General features: G+C 44.2%; 1 protein-coding gene across 1 annotated transcript in view; it reads right to left on the bottom strand.

Annotated features, from left to right (window-relative positions):
* The window catches only part of DSCAML1 (DS cell adhesion molecule like 1), an 866,449-nt gene that overhangs the window by 229,550 nt on the left and 614,012 nt on the right, over positions 1–22,887 (bottom strand). The window contains exons 13-15 of the mRNA XM_069614463.1: positions 13,457–13,553; positions 12,610–12,738; positions 10,551–10,718 (exon numbers count right to left, since the gene is read on the bottom strand). Of these exons, the coding sequence (XP_069470564.1) occupies positions 10,551–10,718; positions 12,610–12,738; positions 13,457–13,553 (394 nt within the window). The remainder of the gene's footprint in view (positions 1–10,550; positions 10,719–12,609; positions 12,739–13,456; positions 13,554–22,887) is intronic.

The following is a 22,887-nucleotide window of genomic DNA, read 5'->3' as shown; positions in this document are numbered from 1 at the left end:
AGACTACTTAGAGACATGCTCTGGATCGCCAAACACCCAGAGGCATACTTAATTCGCCTAGGAATCCAGATCTGGAAGCGAGCCTGCAAAGCCATCGGTACGGTCGACCCTTATTCCCCACAGATACCGATCAATGTAATCATGACATCCAGGCCAGATGACCAGGAGGTAATTAGGAACACATGGGAGGCCCACGGCGTTGCCACCCTGGGAGACCTGGCAGACGAGCAGGGTATTCTCACGTTCACTGAACTCCAGGAGGCCACAGGGATTCCAACTGGACAATTCCTCCTACACGGTGCCGTGGTAAAAAGACTCACAAAACGTTGGCCGGAGATGGAGTCTCTGGACACTGGACATGAGTACATAAAAAACCTGTTAAATACGGCAGAGGGAGGGCATGAAACCTCAAGGCTCTATGAAACTTTGCTCACCTGCGCAGCAAGACCTTGGGAGCAAGAGTAAATGGGAGCTCGAACACACACACAGTTTGAAGACAGGGAATGTGACACTATCACAAGCTGTTATAAAAAAAAAGTCTCTAGAAACGCCCGCTTGCAGCTTATACAATTTTATGTACTCAACAGGGCATACCTCACTCCGGACATCATCACAATATTTAGCACGACGGGCGCCGCAACGTGCCCCAAATGCCTGGAACCCAGTGTGGGGATGACACATATGTTTTGGGGATGCCCGGCAATCCAAACTTTCTGCAAGCAAATCGAAGCAAGAGTGGCGGAGGCAGACATTACTCTGGATGTGCAAACACCTAGTGTGTGTATCCTGGGCTCTTACCCCAAAGGCAAAAAAGAATAGGCCTCTGAACAGACTTAAGGACTTAATGTACATTTTAGCAAAACGCTGAATTGCTATGGCTTGGAAAAGCCCTAGAGCCCCCAGTATTGCAATATGGTTGGAAGATCTCCGGAGATGGACAACAGCTGAAACGGGGGCATGGGAACTGGCACATCGACAACAAAAGGTGGACTCCTCTGCAGACCTAATGCAATGGGTGGCCATCACAACAGCCCTATTTTATGGGAAAGGGGAGAGCTCTTCTGAGGAGGACTTCGACAGCCTGCATTAATCCTGCACATACAGATCTGAATGGACTTGGTCAAGGTGGCAGGGAGGGGTTGGGGGGGGTTCAGGGTTAAAACGTTATTGTTTGTTTTATGTTTAAGTGGACAATGGCTTTTTGAAAATAAAAACAAATTAAAAAAAAAAAGTTTGGTAATTGCAGTCAAAGGCTGGAATGCACTTCCACAAGACTTCCGTTGTACCAATGAGTTGTATGTCTTCAGAAAAAAAGTTAAGACACTACAGTTTTAAACTATCATCCTGTCAGAATAAAACCAGTTATAAAGCAGAACACATTGATACCCCCCTGGGGTTGCAGTGCTACCACCCAACCTAGAACATATAACCCATAACATAAAAAATGTCCTACCCTTTGACAACTTACATGCTATCTGCCTATAACGATACACATTTAGTTTTCTGTAGGTTTTCTCCATCCTGGAGAACCTGCAACAACTGTATCTTGTGATACAAAAAATCCCCACAACAAACTTGAAATTACCAATGGGAGAATAATGCTCCTTCTAAACCTTATGTCTGTGACCTCTGCATTAGAGCCAACCCCCTCGCTTCATCCAGCATGTTACTCGACCTGCGCTTGGCCCAGTGGCAGCTTCAAATGGCTCTACTAAAGACTGCTCAGATACCTTGACCTACGCTATTGACAAATGTGATGGTATGTGGAAACTGTGTCCCATGGTGTGGGCAGAACCCAGCAACATCAGTGGACAGGGGCTTCACTTCTGTCTAGTGCTCATCTCCAGTGTATATTCCAAAAATATATCCATATCCAAATCCATGTCCAAGGACAGATTAGCACAAACTGTACTTCAGCTCAAAGAGCTGCAGACAACACTAAGCTCCAGGAGTCAAAGGCTGCACTACATTTAGCTGTTGATGCCAGAGAGCCACGCTTCATTCCACTCTAGAAGCCACAGGCTACACTTCACTCAGCTCCATCAGCCACAGGCCATGCTTGCTCCAGTTCTAAAACTCATAGGTCATACTTTAATCTGCTCTAGAATCCACAGGCCAGGTTTCACTCCGCTCTAGAAGCCACTAACACTACTCTAGAAGCAACAGGACATGTTTCACTTCACTAGAAGATGCAGGCCACACTTAATTCAGCAACATGCTGCCCTTCCTTTGACTTTAGGTGAGGATACAATGGTTGCACTTCTTTCAGCTTGGGGAGCAGAATATTATGCACTAAGTCTGAGTAACCACATGAAACATCCCTCTGGCGGCAAGTAGGTGACATCAGGACCCCACTATAGGGTTTCATATTCATTTGCCGACAAACTTTTTTTTCAAAGTAATTTCCAACGACAAAAAATAAATAAAATTTGGGTGGGTTGTGGGGGGGGGTCGCCCTCAATCTCCCCCCTCTCCCTATTTTGTTTACCCCTACCCCAATCCCTTCCCAACCATTTTAACCCCCCTCCATGTATTTCAATGAGTTTTTTTCAAAGTAATCTCAGCATCGAAAATGACTTTGAAAAAAGTAATCAGCAAATGAACGCGATACCAGTAACAGTGATCCAGATGGCAGAATCTTTAGTAAGAGAAGGTTTTGGGATTAGCTACCAAGAGCTCACGGGTTATTTGAAGAGTTGTACAAAAGAAGCAACACAGTGCACTCCACTTTGTTAGGTAGTCACTAATGATGTAAATAAATGGTATCAATAAGACCTCAAAGATAGCTAGCTACAGGTGCAGGGGAGAAAACGCAGTCTTGGCACATGGACTGTATAATTGCCAGCAAGAAAGATAGCAGAATACACACTTATCATTAAACTGGCTGATAAAGGTCAAGGCCTAAGTTATCATGGATTCTACCATTTATAACTCTAGCTGTTTGGAGCTTCTGCATGATCCCCAAAATATCTAGAGCGGACCATAGTCCCACTGGCACCATCAAGACCCTGATCGAAGGGACCATCAATAAAGCAAGTGATCAAGAATGGATCACACCTCGCACTAAAGAATTCTTCATACAAAAGCACCTCATCATACTGGTATTTTATGCACTACCAAAGGTGCACAAAAACGTTACAAGACATCCATTTAGACCCCCTGTGGAGGGGATGGGTAGTGTCTTTAATGCCATGGCAGTTTACCTTGACACAGCTCTACAACCATTGGTGATACAGACATCTACTTACCTTCGAGATACATCCCACGACTACTTAGTGAGTTACAGCTTGTTGACCCTGGCCGGATTCTCTTTTCACTAGATGTGAACAGCTTATATACCTCAATCCCATATGGGGAGGGTATAGAAGCTATGGAGCCGTTTCTATTGAGACATGAGAATGTACAGATACAAAGTCTTTACGATTGAGCTGATCAATATCATCCTTTACAACAACTACTTGAGGTACGAGTGCAAATATTTCTTTACAGATATCAGACACCTCCAAGGGCTCAACAGTGGCCCCTACATACAACAGTATTTTCATGTACCATTTTGAATCTATACACATTTTTGATACAGAACCCTGGCCCACGAAAATTGTCTTCTGGAGAAGGCATATTGATGATGTTTTTGCGGTCTGGAGTGGCACCAATTGTTACAGTTTCTTAAATATCTGATCCATTGCCATGACCATATTAAGTTCACACTGAAGATTGGGGAACCTAATCTTCCCTTTCTAGACTTAATGGCCACTTATGAGCACAATATACTTTAAATCAATATTTACAGGAAACCCACGGACGTAAATAATAATCTGCACTTTGGGAGCTTTCATCCACCTCATCTCAAATAAAGCCTTCCATGTAGCCAGTTGTTAAGGCTCAAACGGATTGTCTCGAACACCACAACACTTTAGAATGAATATGATCTAATGTCGGAGAGATTTTAAGAAATGTGGCTATCCGCAAGAGGTCCTGCACAAATCTATAACTAGGATGGAGACACACAATAGAGATTAATTATTGAGAGCATTAGCCAAGAGTGAAAACACTAGGATGATGCACACCTTTAAGTATTCTGCACAGAGCCATCAAGTAGCAGGAATTCTTAAAAAGACCTGGAGTTTGATAAAACTTGATCCTGAGCTCAATAGACTATTCCCGGAACCACCTATGTTGCCCTTTAAGAGGGGTATTAATTTTAAGGACACCCCAATCAAGGCCAAAGAATCAGAAAACCAAACCTCAGTGTATTGCTTAAACCCAGATTATGAATTTTAGCTTGCCTCAATTGCCTGCATTACTCGAACATCATTGAGGGTGATCACATTAGGCACCCTAATCCAGGCAAAAAGAGAACACTTCAACATTTTGCAACTTGTGACACCCGTTGTGTCACTTATGCTTTGAGATGCGCCCTTGTGGCAAATATTAGGTTGGGAAGATCGAAAGGTGGACTGAACATAAGTCTGACATCAGGACATCTAATAGCAAACCACCAGTCTACAGAAACTTTAACGAGATGAGACACACAGTAGCACAACTGAGATGCGCTATACTTGGGGTGGTACATCCCCACCCATGAGGTGGAGACCTAGAGAAAAAGCTAGCACAAAGGGAGCTATTTTGGATACACACTCTGGATGCAATTTACCCTCTTGGAATGAACAAAGAATTCTATCTAGTACCATTTTTATAAATGACCGATGGGTTGTTACCTCCTTTTCAGGGCATACTACCAAAGAGTGCCATACATTGTAATTTCAACCTGTGAGATTATGATTCAAGTGGCTCATATTTACCCGATTATACATTTAATTCACATTACCAAAAACATCATGTGAATATTACAAATTCATGGAAATTGTGGGATTATGTCCATCAGCGCCCACCATTGGATACAGTATCTGTACTACAGAGGTTCACTGTAATTATGTGCATTATTTTCCATCTTCTATCGGGACACATTACCTGTGATTAGTTGGTAGAGATTAAATTTACTTGAGATAATTGGCCTTATTTAAACATGACTGCTACACTTGTTTGACACTAACATTGCCAGGATGATTGCACAAATGGTGACATGCTTGCACTTACTAGCATCATTTAAAAACCTTTTTTTTAAGGGTGGATGATAGAATTTTGAATATTGCGATGGATAATGTATATTATCGGTCCTTGTTCAACCCAATACCAGAACACCAAAATGTGAAAGTGTATGATCTTACTATTTAGTACGTTGATCCATCACTGAGGGTGATGGGGCTGAACCATTGTAGGCTTGCTCATTTAGCTTGTATGCCAAACCATCAATACACCATTAGAGTATGACTATAGGTCAATTTATGTTATATGCCACACTTGCCATTACCTTTTACATACCATTACATTACATCTATAAATGTACAACATCTTATGCCATATTTTCAACATGTATGTGGTTCATTTACATATCTATGCATGGAGTTCCTTTTCTCCCAAGTAACAGTCATAACATTAACATAGACCAAAGGTACATGGTACACCATAGTATAGATATAATCTTTGGTGACTTACCCCTTCCTTTCCGCAACTTACTTTAATTGCAATTAGTCCAATTAGGATTATCAAAACCCTATTCCTTTTATGAAGGGACATTGTCTCCAATTTTAATGCATCAATATATTTCTTTCTCTTTTTTCCATTTTTTGACAATAGCCGGACTGCATATTAGATTGCATTTTTAGATTTTATGTACCGGCAAACAAGAGCACAATGGCGGCCACAACGGGTGATGTGATGTCATCATGTTGCGGTGCACGGCAATTTAAATAGCTGCCATTTTATTTCTGCAAATCTGCATTTTTGAGTGTTTATATTGGCGACTAGCCACACAGTGCTCCTGAGACTAAGCATTGGTGAGTTTATTTCAAATATACTCCAGTCTTTCACAATAGATAGTATGTGCTAGACTCAATTAGTTCATGATACACAGTTGATGCGAGATTCCATAACAACATTTGTCACCATGGAGGTGCAAAATATCATGTTTATAAAGTACTGAAGTAGATTGGAGACTTTTGCTACCCTTTTCTTTCCTCACTGGACAGGATTGTAGGTGAGGACTCATTTTATATTTATATCAACCCCTTTGGACACTTGGTATTCCATCCAGGATATGGCTTTAACCTGACTGTTCAGGATGTGAGGTTTTTATATTTACTCCCACAGGAGATTTGTTGATTGAGTAAGTGACAAGGTTGATTGACCGTCAAAACACTTGCATGACAGAGGTTCTACATAGTATCAGAGTCTCTTAGACATACACTTTGGTAAGGAGGATAATTATTTCTTTTGACAATTTTCACTTTGACCATCAGGATTTATATAATCTAATACCATTTGTTGGTCCTTTTTCATTTACTTTTTAAAACCTTAATTAAGGATATACAAGATTGGACTTGGGAGCATTTTGGAATAAACTTGAAAGTACCGTTCTGTCAGAATTACTTCATTATGGCTGAGACCCTTAGATACACACATTGGCAAGGAAGGTATTTTTATTGTTTTTTAGATAGGGCGTTTCCTTTGACTAATAGAACTCTCAGATTAAAAATGATCCATTGCTCTGCTTTGATTTATAGATCCTTTACTTGGAATACACAAGATTGGACCCATGGCCATATACCCCATACCCAGCACTGATTGGAACTACACATATATGAGGTGAATAAACAAACCTACAATGTATCAACGTTTATGACATTGTGAACATCATACACTAAGTGCAACATCTGAATGAATAGTTACATTAGTCACTTATATTAGGTTTTCTCTTATTACTTTCAACTTGACCTGAGAGATATATCCCTGAAGAGAATTGTGTTCTCAAAATGTGTTGGGTTTTATTTTGTCTTTACATTAAAGTTTGTATACGAGGGACACATGTAATCTAAGAAGTATTTTTTTCCATGAGTTATTGATGACTAACCGTACACCTTTTACACATGTAAATACTACTAAATGTTCTTGTATATAACCATTTGACTTTATTCAGGTCCAAGATAGTGTGCAGGGGACAGGGAGTTCTCATTTTAAGAGTGGACCACCAGGCACTCAATCACACTTCAGTTCAGAAGCAAAATAGACTGTACACCCTCAGCAGGAGATCAGGAGATATGGGGAGGGGTGGCGTTAATACACAAAGAACAACTCTGTGGACTGATCTACACCAGTATGGACTGCTCCACAGGCAAGTTTAGAGACATAGTTAACGGTATGCATCCTATGGCTGCGAGAAACCAGAAGGTGTCTCACCCACTAGTCCCCGGGGATCTGTCATCCAGGTGGCCAGGACACTGCCATCAATTTTGGATCCAGTTCCTGGGGATGGACCAGTGCGGGAGTATCACCTGGGTGAGGTGTCTTTGGGGAGTGAGAGTGGAACACCGGATGGCGAGGCGCAGTATTCCTCCCCTATTAACACCTTTTCCCCATCCTACCAGGTAGCATACATGGGAACTCTACCACCCCTTTCCCTACATGAACACTTTCACACCGACAACCCGCTCTGGGAGAAAACAGACTAACACCCAAGCAGTATACCCTACATGTCCCACTACAGAGGTCAGGCAATTACTGGCGATTACTCACACCTGACTTCCATTAAACCTCCCCACACAGATATAAATAAGAGCACGAAAGCACACTCTGAGCGAGGCAAAGCACACGATGGAACAGCAGTTCCGAATCGGCAGCTGGCAAACCATGAAGGGTTTCATAAGGAGGGAAATATCCTTGACCTTGTCGGCAAGAAACCGTTACTCTCAAGAAACCTTTGTCAGTGAAAGCGTAATGCCAAGAAACCAGACTGAAGAATCCTGCATTGTGTGTCAGAGTTATCAAAGGCACTCCTGCTTGACTGACAAAGGTGGGGAGGAGCTGCAGCCGCCGTGGTATTGTCCTTGGCTCCAAGAACAAAGAAGCGCCAGAGAGATCAACACAGCCCGTGAGTTGGGGAGACCGATGCAAGACCTGTCTGTGATGAAGTCAAGGTTGCAAGCAGGAACATTGTATAACGAGCGCAGGAACTAACATTGTTAAACGTGTGTGATGCACGACGCAAGTAAAGCTTCTGTTAATGAATGCTTGAACTTGAGAAGGAAAGATACAATACTGTTCAGAGTGGTCCGGCACCGCAAACGTGCTCAATCGAAGGTCTCTGGAAGGCATCCCGCCAAGAAGTGACAAAATAAAGACAAAGATGGATACGAACATTGTGTGAGTGAATCGAAGTGGTCCTACAACGGTTTAAGCAAAAGCCAACACACATTCGCAAGTTTTCGATTCTGATATCAGGAGGAGAAGGTAGACGAGGATTCCCAGCCTGACGACGGGGAATATTCATGAGCATGTGAATCCATGCCAGACCCCATGCTGGAGAAGAAAGTAATATTGTATGGTCAGCCTGAATGAGGGAGCCCAAATATGAATATTGTGCTAAAGGGATCCCAGCCCGAACAAGGGGGATACATGATCTGAGACCGAACTAGGGAGATCCATAATCCGAACCTGAATGAGGGAGATCCATGATCCGTGCCCGAACGAGGGAGACCAACAGTAAACATTGTGGTAAAAAGGAGTCCAAGCCTAAAGGAGGGAGACCCATTGAAAGCGAGAACTTGTGTATGTGAAAATCCTGAGAAGAATGGAACTTCGATATTTCTTTGTTACAACAGGCCCTCTGCAGTAAGAGACTGTTGGTGGCAAAGAGGCTTTGGCAGAAGGCCCCGGGACTTGTGTTTTGAACGGTTTCCTCGTGGCCTAGAAACAAGAGTGTGTGAAGCTCAACGTGCCGCCTTGTCCTGTGCTGAAAATGTGGGGAAGGGAAGCCAAATGCTCAACTATCATGACATATTATTTCTTGAACACTTTGCTTTTTGCATACACAATTGTCCCATACCCTTTTGTATTTAGAAGTAAAGATTGGCAATAGGTTTATTAGTATAGGCCCTTTTATTTTGACAAAGAGTCCACTAGGACTGAGTTATTATTTGATGGTCGTAAATTGCTCCAATCCTTAGATTTAGGTTAAGATAGGCATTCTACAACCCATTGAAGTTTAATAAACACCCTTGAACTTTGATCAATTCTGTCTGTCTGTTTTCACTGTTTGATACCATGCCTTCCAAACATGGCCCCCTGCAGCAGAGGCAGGCATAGGGGAAGCTTCATGATTCCAAGATCAACAGAGCAGAGACGAGCAAGGACTTTGCCAGGATTTTCTCTGTAGGGAGTGTTGTAATGGAAATGAGCCAATCCCAACCCCCTAGGCACTTCCAAATAAGACAAAACCCATATGAGGCAATTTGCGTACAAGGGGGTGGGGGGGGTGGGGGGGAGTAATTTGCATCAGTAGGCGATATGTAGAGACTCTGAAGCGCCTATAAGTAGATGCCTGGCATTAGTAAACCCATAGCCCTTGACTCCATCTTTGTATTAGGCCTACTCGAGGTAACTGCACTATCCACGATTCCTGATTCCCAAGGCCCTATTTATGCACAGTGCGCTGGCTCTGCTTGAGCCTTGTTCCCACGGAAGTCCATTTTCCCCATGTCCATGTAGTGTTGCGAATCTTCAGTATAGCCTTCAGGAATGTGCCCAACACAAAGCGTGAGACAGTACCAGGCCCTGGGATCGGTCTATGCATCTCCACTAAACTGCCAACGAGCTTCTGACCCCCACCCAGCCAGTTCAGTGCCGGCCGCGCACCACTAACCTGACCCACACTCCCTGGGCTTTCCAATAAGCACCCGACCCCCAGGTCCTAACCTCCATAAAGCTCCCACCAAAGATCCAAAGCCCACAGGACTGCATTTCTCCTTAGTAACACACGTCCAAGCAACATGAGATGCAGAGATGGATAAAGCAAAGCTCAATCCCCAAAGGGAAGACATTAGGGGCGGGACTGTGGGATCAATGGGGCCCTGAATGTATGGGTCAGCTTGACTGCATCTTCTCCTCCCCCTCTCCCTGGCACTCCATTCCTGCGCTGCCCAGGTGCCTGCCATTATGAATGAATAGCATGTCACAGTTGTTTAGTTTAGCCAAGAAACAATGTATTTTATGATGCCCTGACCTTCAGCAGCGAGGATGAGCTCAGCTGACCCACATGGAGCCTGATCGATGAAGAACCTACCCATCACTGCTTGGCATCCCCTATTGAGCAAGCCAATGTATAGGGTGCCTCCAATCAGGAGCACCAAAATGTCCCATATATTGATGACGTACTATGTGCTTATAACCCCAGAGCGCTCTCGGACAGCAGAGTTCTTTGCTGGCATTTGTATTTGAACAAGTAAACCTTGTTATCCTTGCAAAAGCTATCACCCGGCTTCTTTCCCTAGTGGGTTGCATTAACTCTGGTGTGTGCGCATCAAGGAATATGCCTTCAGGAGCTAGGATGGCAGGAGCAGAGTTCGGGGGGCTTGCTAAAGGTTAGACAGAAAATTAAAGATTGGGCAGACCGTGTCAGCCGTCGGTAGGGGATTGAGGAATCCAACCGTTCTTACCTGCTTCCTCAGTGCTGATGGTCACCTCCTTACTGGGCCCACTCTGTCCGATCTTGTTGAAGGAGTACATGCGGATACTGTATACCAAAGCAGGATGCAGATCTACAATGTTCGCCTGGTTGAAGGTGGGGGAGATGTTTCGGGTAGATTGCTTGAAATCCCAGGAGTCTGTAAAGAGAAGTCAAGAGATTGAACAATTGCCAGGACATCCAAACAGACATACCTCTGGAGGCAAGGGGAAGGTGACAGCAGCTCCTCCCCACATGGCAGAGTCTTTAGTAGGAACAGGTTTTAGGATTAGTTACCCATAGCTCATGAGCCATTTATCTAGCTTGACCCATGGTGTTTTCAATAACAGTCACTAACACTGGGGGTAACTGCTTGCTTGCAGGTATTAACCATCAGTCGTGTTCTTGATTTCAAGCTTTTGGGCACCATTCTCTTTTTTACACACAAGGTTGAAAATCGCTAATTCCATTGACGGGCGTGTTCTTGTCAGGCTCGCAAGCATGAGCATCTAGGTAGATTTTGGTCTAAATAGAGTTTGTTGGGGGTTAGAGTATCATAGTGGACTCCTTAGAGCAAGTCAAACCCACAAGCACCATTACCTGAACGGATGTTGTAATTTACATCAAGGCCCCAAATGCCACTGCCCAACTTGTTCTTGTACTCCTTGATCATGCATGCAAAATGCACATTTCTTTGCCGACGACACTCAACTCTTCCTTTCTTTCTCTTCCTTCTTAACCGACCTCCACCTGAAACTCTCTTCCTGTCTTACTGCCATAAGGGACTGGATGTCTTCCCGCTTTCTCTCCCTCAACACTGACAAGACTGAAGTCGTCTTTTTACCCTCCAACTCTCTTCACCCTCCCTCCCCTCCACCTTTCATTCACTTTCCTCCCACTAATCTCTGTATCTCTCTCCATGCTCGTAACTTAGGCATTCACTTTGACTCCTCTCTCTCTTTCTCCCACCATATCCCTCACTTCTCGTGCCTGTCGCTTCCACCTCTTCAATATTTGCAAAGTCCACCCCTCACTCACCTTTCATGCTACTAAACTTCTAATCTCCTCCCTTATCTTCTCTCGCCTCTTCTACTGTTCCTCCTTACTCTTTGGACTATCTACTTCTCATCTCGCCCCCCCTCAAATCTATTCACCATTCTGCTGTCCATACCCTCTGTCTCCTAACCTCCCATGACTCCATGTCGGCTTCCCTCTCCTCCCTTGGCTGGCTTCCATTTCACTCTGAACTTAAATTTCACTTTCTCTGCCTTTTCTTCAAATCTCTCCATGGTCTTGCTCCCCCTTACCTCTCCTTCCTCCTCTCTTTCTACACTCCCTCCCGCTCCCTTCGTTCAGCTGACCACTTCCTTCTCACTGAACCTCTGTCCCCTTGTCCCCCCTCCCGTTTCCGCTCCTCTCAGCTGCCCTGCACTGGAACTCCCTACCTCTCTCAATCCGTTCTATTCCTACCTCCTCCTCATTCCGCACCACCCTTAAATCTCTACTTCTCCACCCCCCGCCTTGAAACCCCTTCCCCTTCTTGCTCCCCCTCCTTCCTTTCTTCTCCCCTTGATTCCTCCCTCCACTCCCCGACTACCCCACTCTCACCCTTTCCCCCTTCTCCTCCCCACCTCTCCCTCACAGTCCTACTGCACTACTCTCCCTATTCCCTTCAGTTTAATTGCTCTTCTTACTGTTTTGTTGACTGATTCATAACTTTAATTTGCTTCTACCGTTATATTGTTTGATGTTTTATGTACCAGGTTGTTCAATTGTGCAGCGTTTTGTTGTAAAGCGCTATATAAACAAATACATACAAATACAATCACTTTGTTTGCTTTCGTACTGCCCGTATGCAACTTGTGATGGTTTTGGGCCTTTGGTCATTATGGTTAAATACAATCTTCTAATCTAATTTCAAAGGTCCTTATATTTGGGGGTAGAATTGCAGTTGCCATTACGCGAATTGTTATTGTGTTCAATTTGGAGTTTGATGGCACCATTACCTGTCCTGTTCTCTAATTCAATGTAGAGTTCATGGGCGACATTACCTGATTTGTTTTTGTACTCTATGTCAAAGCCAGTGATGATGCTGTTGCCATCAAATCTCTGGGTCCAGCGCAGGTTCATGCTTCGAGCCTTTACCTCGCGGATCTCCAACTCTGGTGGGTCTGGTGGTTCTGCAATAGGAAACATGGGGGAATGGTAAGTGTGCATTTTTGCTGGGCTAAGTGCTACAAGACAGCTGACTCCAGGAAAGGTAGACTGTGGGGACCCATGAGCAGAAGAGAGATCTGGACCACTTGGACGACAATGTATGATTCTACACCAGAACCCTCAGGCTCTTCCTACACTATCTCACTGTACCATACTGACCCTGTGCCTCACTATTTGTTAATGCATATCATCATACGTTATTGGCCCTCAAGGTATCCCGACTGTCTACTTTAGTGCATGTATGGGAGCTACATTGCCTGTGCATACTGGAAGCTTCAGTGTATGCTATTTTGTGTTAATGGGAGTTCCAGAATTTAGTGTCCGAGCATGCAGTGGACTAAAGAGTGTATATGCTGCAGTGGCTGCTGGTAACTACACTGTCCACACTCTACCACATGCAAGACTGACTTGCCTAAACTTTTGTACATGCTGAGAGTTGCTGTCAATGCTGCACAATGGGATCTGCCTTTCTAGGGGTTAGGTCTCTGTTTCATCATCCAATTATCCCATGGTCATAGCTGATACACAGTGGTGTGCTTACCAAGGAATTGACCCAAGCTTAGCAAGGAATTGACCCAAAGCAAGATTTGACACACATAATTCTCCCCTACAAGAGGTTGAGTCCTTAGTCGTCTTTGATGATGCAATTCTATTCTGTTCTGGGGAGTCTGGATACTATACCTTGCACAGTCAGCTGGATAAGGCCACGGTCTTCGCCATATGAGTTGATGGCATGACACGAGAAGAACACAGAATCACCACGATCGGCTGGCTTCAGCTAAAGAAGAAAAATATGTTTTTAACACAAAGCTATGGCAGTGTAGACCTTTGTCAACCAAATAACAACATGTATCACTTTAACATACTGGGAGTTGGACTATTAATGTTGACATCAAAAAACCTTTAACACCTCTCCTATTCCTGGTCTCTTCCCCTCCACATGCTTATGCCCTCAAGTGATAACGGCAGCACTAACTAAACCAAGCATGTTTTCTGTTTTACTGATTGTAATTACACTTCTTTATAATGCCCAATGGGTCAAATACAAACAAAATATTTGAAAATGGCATTTCAAAACTCAGAGCTTGCTTATTTATGTTGTATGGAATTACATAAAGTTTGATGTCAGGATCTGCTCAGGTGGGAGGACTATACAGGACCAGGGAAGCAGATTGGTGCAGTAGCCAGTCAGTCATTACCTTTTGCCACCTTTTAGAGTGAGGAAGGACAAATTGGAGTTAGGCCAGACAGGTGATTATTTATTGGGCCACTGGGCCAACCGAACATTTGAGATTTACACTCCATCAAACATGAATGGGGCGATAGCATCTCAACCAAAGTGCTAATCTGCAGCTATTTGTTGGTAGTGTCCTTTTGCTTTTGCATTTTTCCCCCCTTCTAGTTTACGGATTGCTCCCATGTACGTTCTAATCCTAGTGCTCATCACAGATGCACACTCCGATACCAAAGGGCTTTTGATGCTATGCGTCTCAGAAGGGGTGTGGCAGGGGAGGTTAGTGTAGACAGAGGGAGCCCAGGAGAAGAGGGGAAGAGTAATACCATCTTGCCTCTCTTCCCTTCCTGTCTCTTCCACTTCGCTTAGCGCAAAGGATTTTGGTTACAATGTCAGACGACAATGACCACTTGTAAGTAGAACATGGATTGGACTCCTTAACGCAGGCTTGCTTTTGGATTTATCTGTTGACATTTGCCTATAAACTAGAGGGTCTCCTACTCCTCCTTTGATTCACTTTTGGACTTCAAGAATTATGGAAGAATAGAGTGGAGTGGGGATTCCTCTTTGCTGCCATGGCAGGGATGGGATTTGGCCCCAAGTACCTAGGCCGGGTAAGGGCCAACTTCCAACATCTGCTCCTCCGACTATCCGTAAACGGGCATATATCGGAACCGGTAAAGGTCGAGAGGGACACGAAACAAGGTTGCCCCCCGGCCCCTATACTGTATGCTCTGCATCTATAACCCTTTCTAGCAGCTATAAGGACAAACAAATACATAGCAGGGATACCATTCGGGGGCGGAGGGGCCACCCACAAAGCCGTCGCTTTCGCGGACAACATACTTGTGACGCTGACCCAACCCGATTCCTCCCTGAGAGCACTAAATGAGGAACTTGCCCAGTTTGGGGAAGTAGCGGGGCTAAATGTAAAACAAATCTGAAGTCCTAAACCTTTCCCTTTCGAGTAAATTAGAACAAGACCTCAAAAAAGCCTACCAGTACAGGTGGGCTGAGAACGCTATAACTTGGCCAATACGGTGGGAGGACTGTATCAGGCAAACTATCCACCCCTCTTGGAGAAACCCAAAAATAAAATGATAGACTGGGGCCCACTCACCATAACATGGATGGGACGAATTAACGTACTAAAGTTGGTGGTTTTATCGCAGCTGCTGTACTATTTCACGGACCTCCCTATCCACACCCCTATGGTCTTCTTCAGATCCCTCTGCAAAATTACAAAACAGTTTGTGTGAAATAAAAAAAAAAAGAATTGCCGCAAAATTAATGAAATTAATGACAACCCCCACATCCCGAGGGGGGATGGGGGAACCTGGCTTCAGAGCCTATTATATTGCAGCCCAAACAAGAGTCGTCACAGAGTGGCAAAAGGACGATAGGGGGAAGATATGGAGACCAATGGACAAGGCAGTGGCAGGGGGGGCCCTGTAGGGAACCTTGTGGAAATCCAGGGCAGGCACACTGGCCCAAATGTATAGAAGTCAAGTGCGCTCGACGGTAGGAGACGCATGGGACTATGCATTTAAAAGAGCATATTTTACCACCTACCCATCCCCGTACACACCTCTCTTTGACAACCCACAATTTGCTCCAGGTCACAAAACACCCGCCTTTGAGTCTTGGCAACGGGGGGGGGGGGCACAAGGTGAGAGACATGTTTAACGAAGAGGAAGTCAAACAATTTGAGTAATGCCGACTTTGACCTGGGGGAAAAGCAGAGATTCGGCTACGTCCAGATTAGGCACTGGCTGTCACACCCAAGTATGAAACAAGCAGGGTCCCGGGAGCTAACTCCCTTCGGGAAGTACCTAAACACAGACCCTGGAGACAGGAGGGTGGTCACTTTCATATACAAACACATCAAGGAGGGGGAGGATCTTTCAACTAGAGCATACATGGGGAAGTGCACAATAGAAGAGGCTGAATGGAACAGACTGTGGGTACAGATTCCCAAACTAACAAGATCCCTCCAAATCAGAGAGATTTGACTGAAGCTAATACTACAGCTAATACTAATTCCCATCTGGTGGAGATGTCCAAGATTAGACAACTACTGGAGAGGAATACAAGATGCAGTCGAGCACGTCCTGGGGATCAAGTGTAGAGGGAACAGGGGTCTAGAAATGATAGGACTCAATGGGACCTTGGAGAGCATTGTATCAAAGTCGGGCCACAAACTGTATGTGATAATGATGATGGCAGCAGCTCTAGTCCTGGCGTGCAAATGGAAATCTAAAGACCCTCCTAAGGACCACGAATGGGTTGCAAAAATATGGGCAATCGCTGCCATGGAATGGCTCACATACTCGATACAAGGGCAACAACTCCAGATTCAGGTTGCACTGGGTTAGCCTGCTAAAATCTTTAAGAGAAGGTACCCGTCATGTATAGTGCCCCTAGTGATGGGTCTTTTGGGAATAACGGATCCACCAGGAGAAGGCGACTCCTGAAATGCATACAAGAGGAGCAACGCCAATGGCCCCACAAGGACACAGCAAAAAGACTGCATAGCTAAGGTCAGCCCGCCTCGACAAACAATACCAAAGCAAGGACGGTTCCTGATTTGGGGGGGGAACGGGGGAAGGGGTAAGAAATGCACCTGTATAATGTGTTAAAAATGCAAATAAAAATCTACTTTAAAAAAAATAAAATTCATTGTACCTCTTTTTGAGAGAGGGGACCTTTTTCGAAATCCACTGCCAGCGAGGCGAAGATCGAGTGTCCAAGTAGAAGCAAGTGCTGCTCCCTAACCATCCCCAGGGAGCATTGGGGGTGACTTGATGCTGCAGCAAGACCTGCCAGCTACACTGGTACCCAGAACCTCACTGGAGGCGAAGGATGGGTGAACAGGAACAAGGACTGATCTTGTCCTTGAGCCCAGGATTGGGAGTTGCAGCATCCTGATGGTTCTATGAAGGTTCACCAAATGCATTTCGATGATTTTTCTCATTCCACCTGCCCTTACTATATACCAAACCCAACTTACCATCCACCTGTTTGTGGTAAAAAATAAAACAGCACAAAATGTGGCAAACACATTTGGTGAAGTTGCCATTCGCCAAAAGTTTGTAATGCCATCCTGAGAGCTAATTCAGCAAGGATCCCTGTTTATCTCTGCCAAATTGGGTCTGTTGCATTCGAACCACAGGACCAAGTGGTGCTACCTTTGGCACTCAAGAGAACCCTCGAACTAGAGTGCTTGCTACTTCGAACCAGTTTGCTGCAGCATCATATCTTACAGAGCCCACCACCCGCTCGGCTAAAATTAACTGCTCATAACTGGATCTCTGCTTGAACCACTGGCGTGTCACTCACCGACCATAACCAGCAGTTACCAAACTACTTGAACCGGCTCCACCTTGAATCGCTGCTTCATTGAACCGCACAGCGTAACATCAGGATCACAGCTTCGAACAATCACCGGACCTCGACTCTAAACGCTGGTGCGTCATTCACTGAACATAACCAGCGATTACCACACGTCTTGAACTGGCTTGACTCCAAACCAATCCTGGTGAGCACCTTGACCGGCATCGCTTGAACGCCACCGTCAAACTGCTCAGAGCTAACACATTCAAACTGACTTGACGCCAGCTTGCCACTTGGGCAACACGACTCACCACACCCAAACTTGGTTTTACCCATTCGCACAACTGATCAAAGCCTTGGTTGACACTGTCGAGCCACCAAGAACAGGGAGTATTATTGACTCCCAACTGTCTCCCTGTTCACCTTTGGGCCCTAGAGACCGGTTAGGGAAATTTGATCCCTTTTCTCGCACAAGACAAATCCCTTTTGATCATTATGGTACACAATTCCCCTGTACCCCTGTTCATTAGCCAGAGTGCTGCATCTTTCTATCTTTGCATATTCTGTGTTCTTTCCACAGTGGTGTTTTTTGTAGTGTATTCTATTAAGTATATATATATATATATATATATATATATATATATATATATATATATATATATATATATATATATACACACACACAGCCTTGATTGGACATTAGTTTATTTTGGACTGTTGTACTTTGCTGTTTGGGTTCACACCCCTCTTGAGAGTAGAACCTTCTCTCAGCTCACGTCACCAAAAAAAGCAAAAGAGGCATCTTTCTTAACTGTGCCTGTTTCAACATTATCATTGGGATTGCTCCTGTTTTGTAAACGTGCGAGGGCTGAGTATGTGGTTTTGCCAGTTGGTATCCTTGTACGCCTGCGGGGAAGAAGTAACGTCCACACACTGGCTAACCCGATTTCAATCCAGTGTGAAACCCTGCACACAGGCCCTAATCCTGTGGAAGAATGGCCATTTATAGTCCCGCCTCTAGCAGCCCTGAATTCTAAGGGCTGCACAAGCCAAACCAATCTTAAATGGATGACAGCCTTCAAGGTGGAATCTACATCTGGAGAGTTTGAGGAGAAATGAGCCAGTGAAGTTGGAATGTAGCGACCCCCACTGATTGTGTGGCTGCCAAAATATGTGCATGGATGCAACACTTTGAGACAGTTACCTCAATTTCTTATAAATGGCAAGGGCCTGCTCTGGTTAACTTATGGAAACAAACGGGAGTATTGAGAAGGCACCGACTTGAAGGCTGGACGGGAGGAATCCATTCTAGAACCTACAGCCTTCGAAGGCTCTCTCTGGAAGCCTGGGAGAACAAACTTTAAGCTAGAAGGGCGAGACTAAGGAGGGATGATTCCCAGTGTCTTAATGTAACCATAGAGATTTGTGTATGTCATTTGACACTATAACTGGGAGCCTGAAATGAGCAGTAGATGGTAGCATTTTGGATGCAGCTTGGGAAGCAGAGGCATTTGGGAAGTCTTTGGAGAAACGTTTGGAGATGCAAAGGCATTGAGAGAGGCGTTTGGAGAAGCGTTTTTGGCAGAGAGGCTTTTGGAGAATCGGCTGACATGCAGTTTGGGGAAGGATTCTGGGAGAGCTGATGAGATCGATCTAGCAGGGAGCTTTGGCAGGAGCCCAGAGCCAGGGACTGGAGAGGAGAGAGATGGGACACATTCGAGATTGGGAAGCTTGCCCATGCGAAGGGGAGTATGGTTCTTTCTGGCCTACCTGAATTGACTGGCTTATTGGGACATGGGAGATTTGCACACACATTAGATGGGTTGTTGACATATTGATAGAAGGGGAGATCAGACAGGGATTGTCTTTGAGCGAGAGTGATGTGTGGTGTGGAGAGGAGAGGAATGCTGACGCTTGTTGCTATTAGATTGCTTGCATTAGAAGCCTGTAAGGCTTGCATTTATTGCAGTTTGCGCCCAAGCATAAGGGGTGAAAAATTCGGATTTGCTAGAAGTGTTTATTATGCCTTGTTATGCATGAATAAAAGCGTTTTTACTGTTGAATTGATTCATGTGTTTTCTTTGTGTCTTATGTTATTTCATCTTGTGTCTATTCTTAGCATTAGGGTATGTTTGTGTGTCCATAGCCTAGCAATTTGGCAGTAACACAGTGCACTATCGCCCTGAGATACATTTGCAGGAGGGCCAGAGTGGCCCACCCCCCTTAGGTAGAGTTGCAGTTTGACAAATTGGTCGCCCATGTGGGGCTAGGCCAAAGGTAGATTTTTTGTTTTCACAACAAGGACCAGCCATGTCACCAGCCTCAATCACTGTGTTCCCGAGAATACTTTGACCCAGTCGCCATGCTGACCCTGACCACAGTGAGCCAAAAGTACCAGTACTGGGAAACACTGGCAAATGCAAAAGGTGCATGTCCCTCAAACACAACCACACACACACTGATGGTGTGTGCACTCCAAAGAGTGCCCGACTACCTCCTTTCACTGTTGCTGGAGTTCACTTGCATCAGAGTTTCTTCAACAGACCCAAATGACCTACAGTGCATCCCAGCTACAATGGACATTTTATTTGTATTTCACATGACCACACAACATGATGAAAACACAAGAAACATCCTATTGCCATAGGGGCCCTGAAACCCATGGAAATTCACTCCTGAATTTCCAAGCTGGAACCAAATCTCTGTTGGCTCCAGTTCGAAATTCAAATATTGTCAAAAGCAAATGGCCTGGGGTCTTGGATAGCTCCTATGAAAGGATCCAAGGAACTCCCAATCAAGACCTCAATAGTTGATGGCTCTTTTGAGAGTTACTGGAGGACTGCAGACCCCAAGGTTTCCACATTCTACCAATATTAAACAACTCGGCATCAGGACCATCTATCTCCTACTTGCTCCATTACGGTTTGTCCAACCTAAAAACCTTTAACCAGAAGTAGCTCTACCTTAGTCGAGTACATAGTAAGTAGACCTGCACCCCACTTAGACACCCCATCATCAAACAGATGATACCAGGCTCTGGTAAGCCCCACAGCCACTTGTGATCCTACCATAAACACAAACTCTTTCATCCTAATATATGGGCTATTCTATGAATAACCTTGCAATAATTAGTATATATGAGAAATGATCTCAGTGGGATATTAGTTTCCCCAAATGACATTTTCCAAAGCCAAATTCTCTAAAAGACTTGATATCACCTAGTATGTTAAAGCCAGTCAATCAACACACAAATTGGCTACATGGTACGACGGGGAGAAAAGGTTTTGACCAATGTAAGGAATGTAAATAAGCAAATTTGCGGAACAGACAACTATGGTATAATATGGAAATAGAAACAGAAAAAATGGTACAACACGCATAAGATTAATTGCTTAACTAGGTATGTGATATATGCCATCAAATGTCTGTGTGTGAAAATGTATATTGGATTGAACATTTGCCAATTAAAAATTCCATTTTGCAACATTATCGAGCTATTCTCCACAAAGACGAGGACTAGCCTTTGGCAGTACACTTTGCGGGCAGACAACAGTGATGCCACTCTGTTGAAGTATTTTGCATTAGCACATGTTTCCGAACTGGTGAGGAAAGGCAATAGAGTGCAGAGACTTTGCAGGTTGGAGTCTAAACTTATTATTGAATTCAACAAGAAAAACCAGTTGGCCATAATTCAGAAGAACAGTTGGCTATCCAACTTCTAGAAGATTAGAGTGCCATGGTTTACATAAACACAAGAATGACAGTTTAAGAGTAAGAAAGTAATTTGATTGAAATGAAACTGTTGAATGTTTTTTACTTTTCAATGCATTTTAGAAGGTCTTTTTGATAAACGTTTATGATTTACATATGTTCAAATGTAATATAAGTAACAGTGATTGTGGTGTGTTTCTTATGTGATATTGAGCACTGGGCACTTTAGAGATTGTTGCACTTTAGCCCACTGGGGCAAGACAATAGAACATGAATTTATCACAGTGCACTTTATCGGGTGTAGCCCACTGGGGCATGATTTAGATCAAAAGTAGCAATGTGACATTAAGTAGCTTATTGCATCTAGCATAGCCAACAAGGGCAGTGATAACATAAGCACACTGTTTGCTGCTGCGACCCGAGGGCTTCCCTAAATTTTACTTTTCTGTATGTGCCACGCAGAATTAGACTGCAGTGGTTAATGTATAGAAAATTAAGAGCCATTTGGCTTATGGGCTGAGACAACGGTCTATATATATTTCATAAACACTCTACTAAATCTCAATGTTAAATATATCAGTGCCGGCTTATTCAAAAGCACAATATAATACAGGTACAAGCACAACACGGGTTAGTGCCAATTTTTATTATACTATAAAATGGCTGCCAGGTTTTACATCACCAACTGGGCAAGGCAGCAATGAAGCAATGAGTCACATGACCAAACGCATCAGGTGACTTGGTAGAGTGTCAAATAAAAAAACAGCCCCAAACAAAGATGTGTAATTTGATCAGAGGAAGTCCCTGAATCATGGGCGTCGTTTTTTGCCCTGAAGGAGGGATGGAACGCGTAGCACAATTTTGACACGCCATGACTGTAACAAACTGTTCAGTAAGACCATGTTGGTTCTTTTAAACAACATGTTTCATATGTGGATTTTATGAGAATATAAAATGAAAGTTATTTTTGCACCTTATAAAACAGAGTGCTCTTGCAATTTTGTGTTCACCCGCTGGTTTCTGTTTAAAACCTTAAAGCAGTACTTGGAGGTGAGCATGTGTATTTAAGAATTAATTTGTCCCTTTCTTGCGGTCAAGCGAGAGCACTGACTAACAGTAGGCTTGTGCACCATGGCAGCAAGAGTTTGTGGAGGATATATATATATATATATATATATATATATATATATATATATATATATATATATATATATACACACACACACACACGGCCCACAGTAGCGGCCGTGCAGTTATGGTTCAGTTGTAAACTCATAGGAAGAGCACTTTTTCAGCGGCTTATAACTTCGCTCCCCCTGGAGGAATCCTCACCAAACTTTGGAAAAAAGTATATGACCGGTTCTGAGTTTTTACACCAAGTTGGGCGAAGTTTCATGCAGGGGGAGGGCGAAAGTTATAGGGGAGTCCCATTGTTTTTTTTCCATAGACTGAATGGGCAAAAACTTTGCGCACGGCTTCAGCCCCAACGGCTGGACGGATTTGAACCAAATTTGCGGCAGGGGATTGGGTTAGAAAGCGTGCTTTTGTGTGTTTGGTGGGAATTAGACCAGTAGTTTCTTTGAAACGACTGAAATGTACGTCCCGAAAAATTAGTGCTATTTGGGTCCGCTCTGCGGACCCATTTCCCTGTACGCTCCGCAGATCGAAGTGTCATTGGCCTGCCGTACGCCGTGATTTCGGCGAACATTGGATGCGGCTGGTGCTTGACTGGAGGGGAGCAGGCTGTGAGTTTTCGGGAACTGCCTCCATGGTGTATCGGAGGACAGTGCGGCATCGAAAGGGACTGGAAAATATACCGTACGCCATGTGTTGG

This window comes from Ambystoma mexicanum, chromosome 9, assembly GCF_040938575.1.
Source record: "Ambystoma mexicanum isolate Mex_15411 chromosome 9, UKY_AmexF1_1, whole genome shotgun sequence".
Taxonomy (NCBI): domain Eukaryota; kingdom Metazoa; phylum Chordata; class Amphibia; order Caudata; family Ambystomatidae; genus Ambystoma; species Ambystoma mexicanum.
This window is presented reverse-complemented; position numbering and strand designations above follow the sequence as displayed.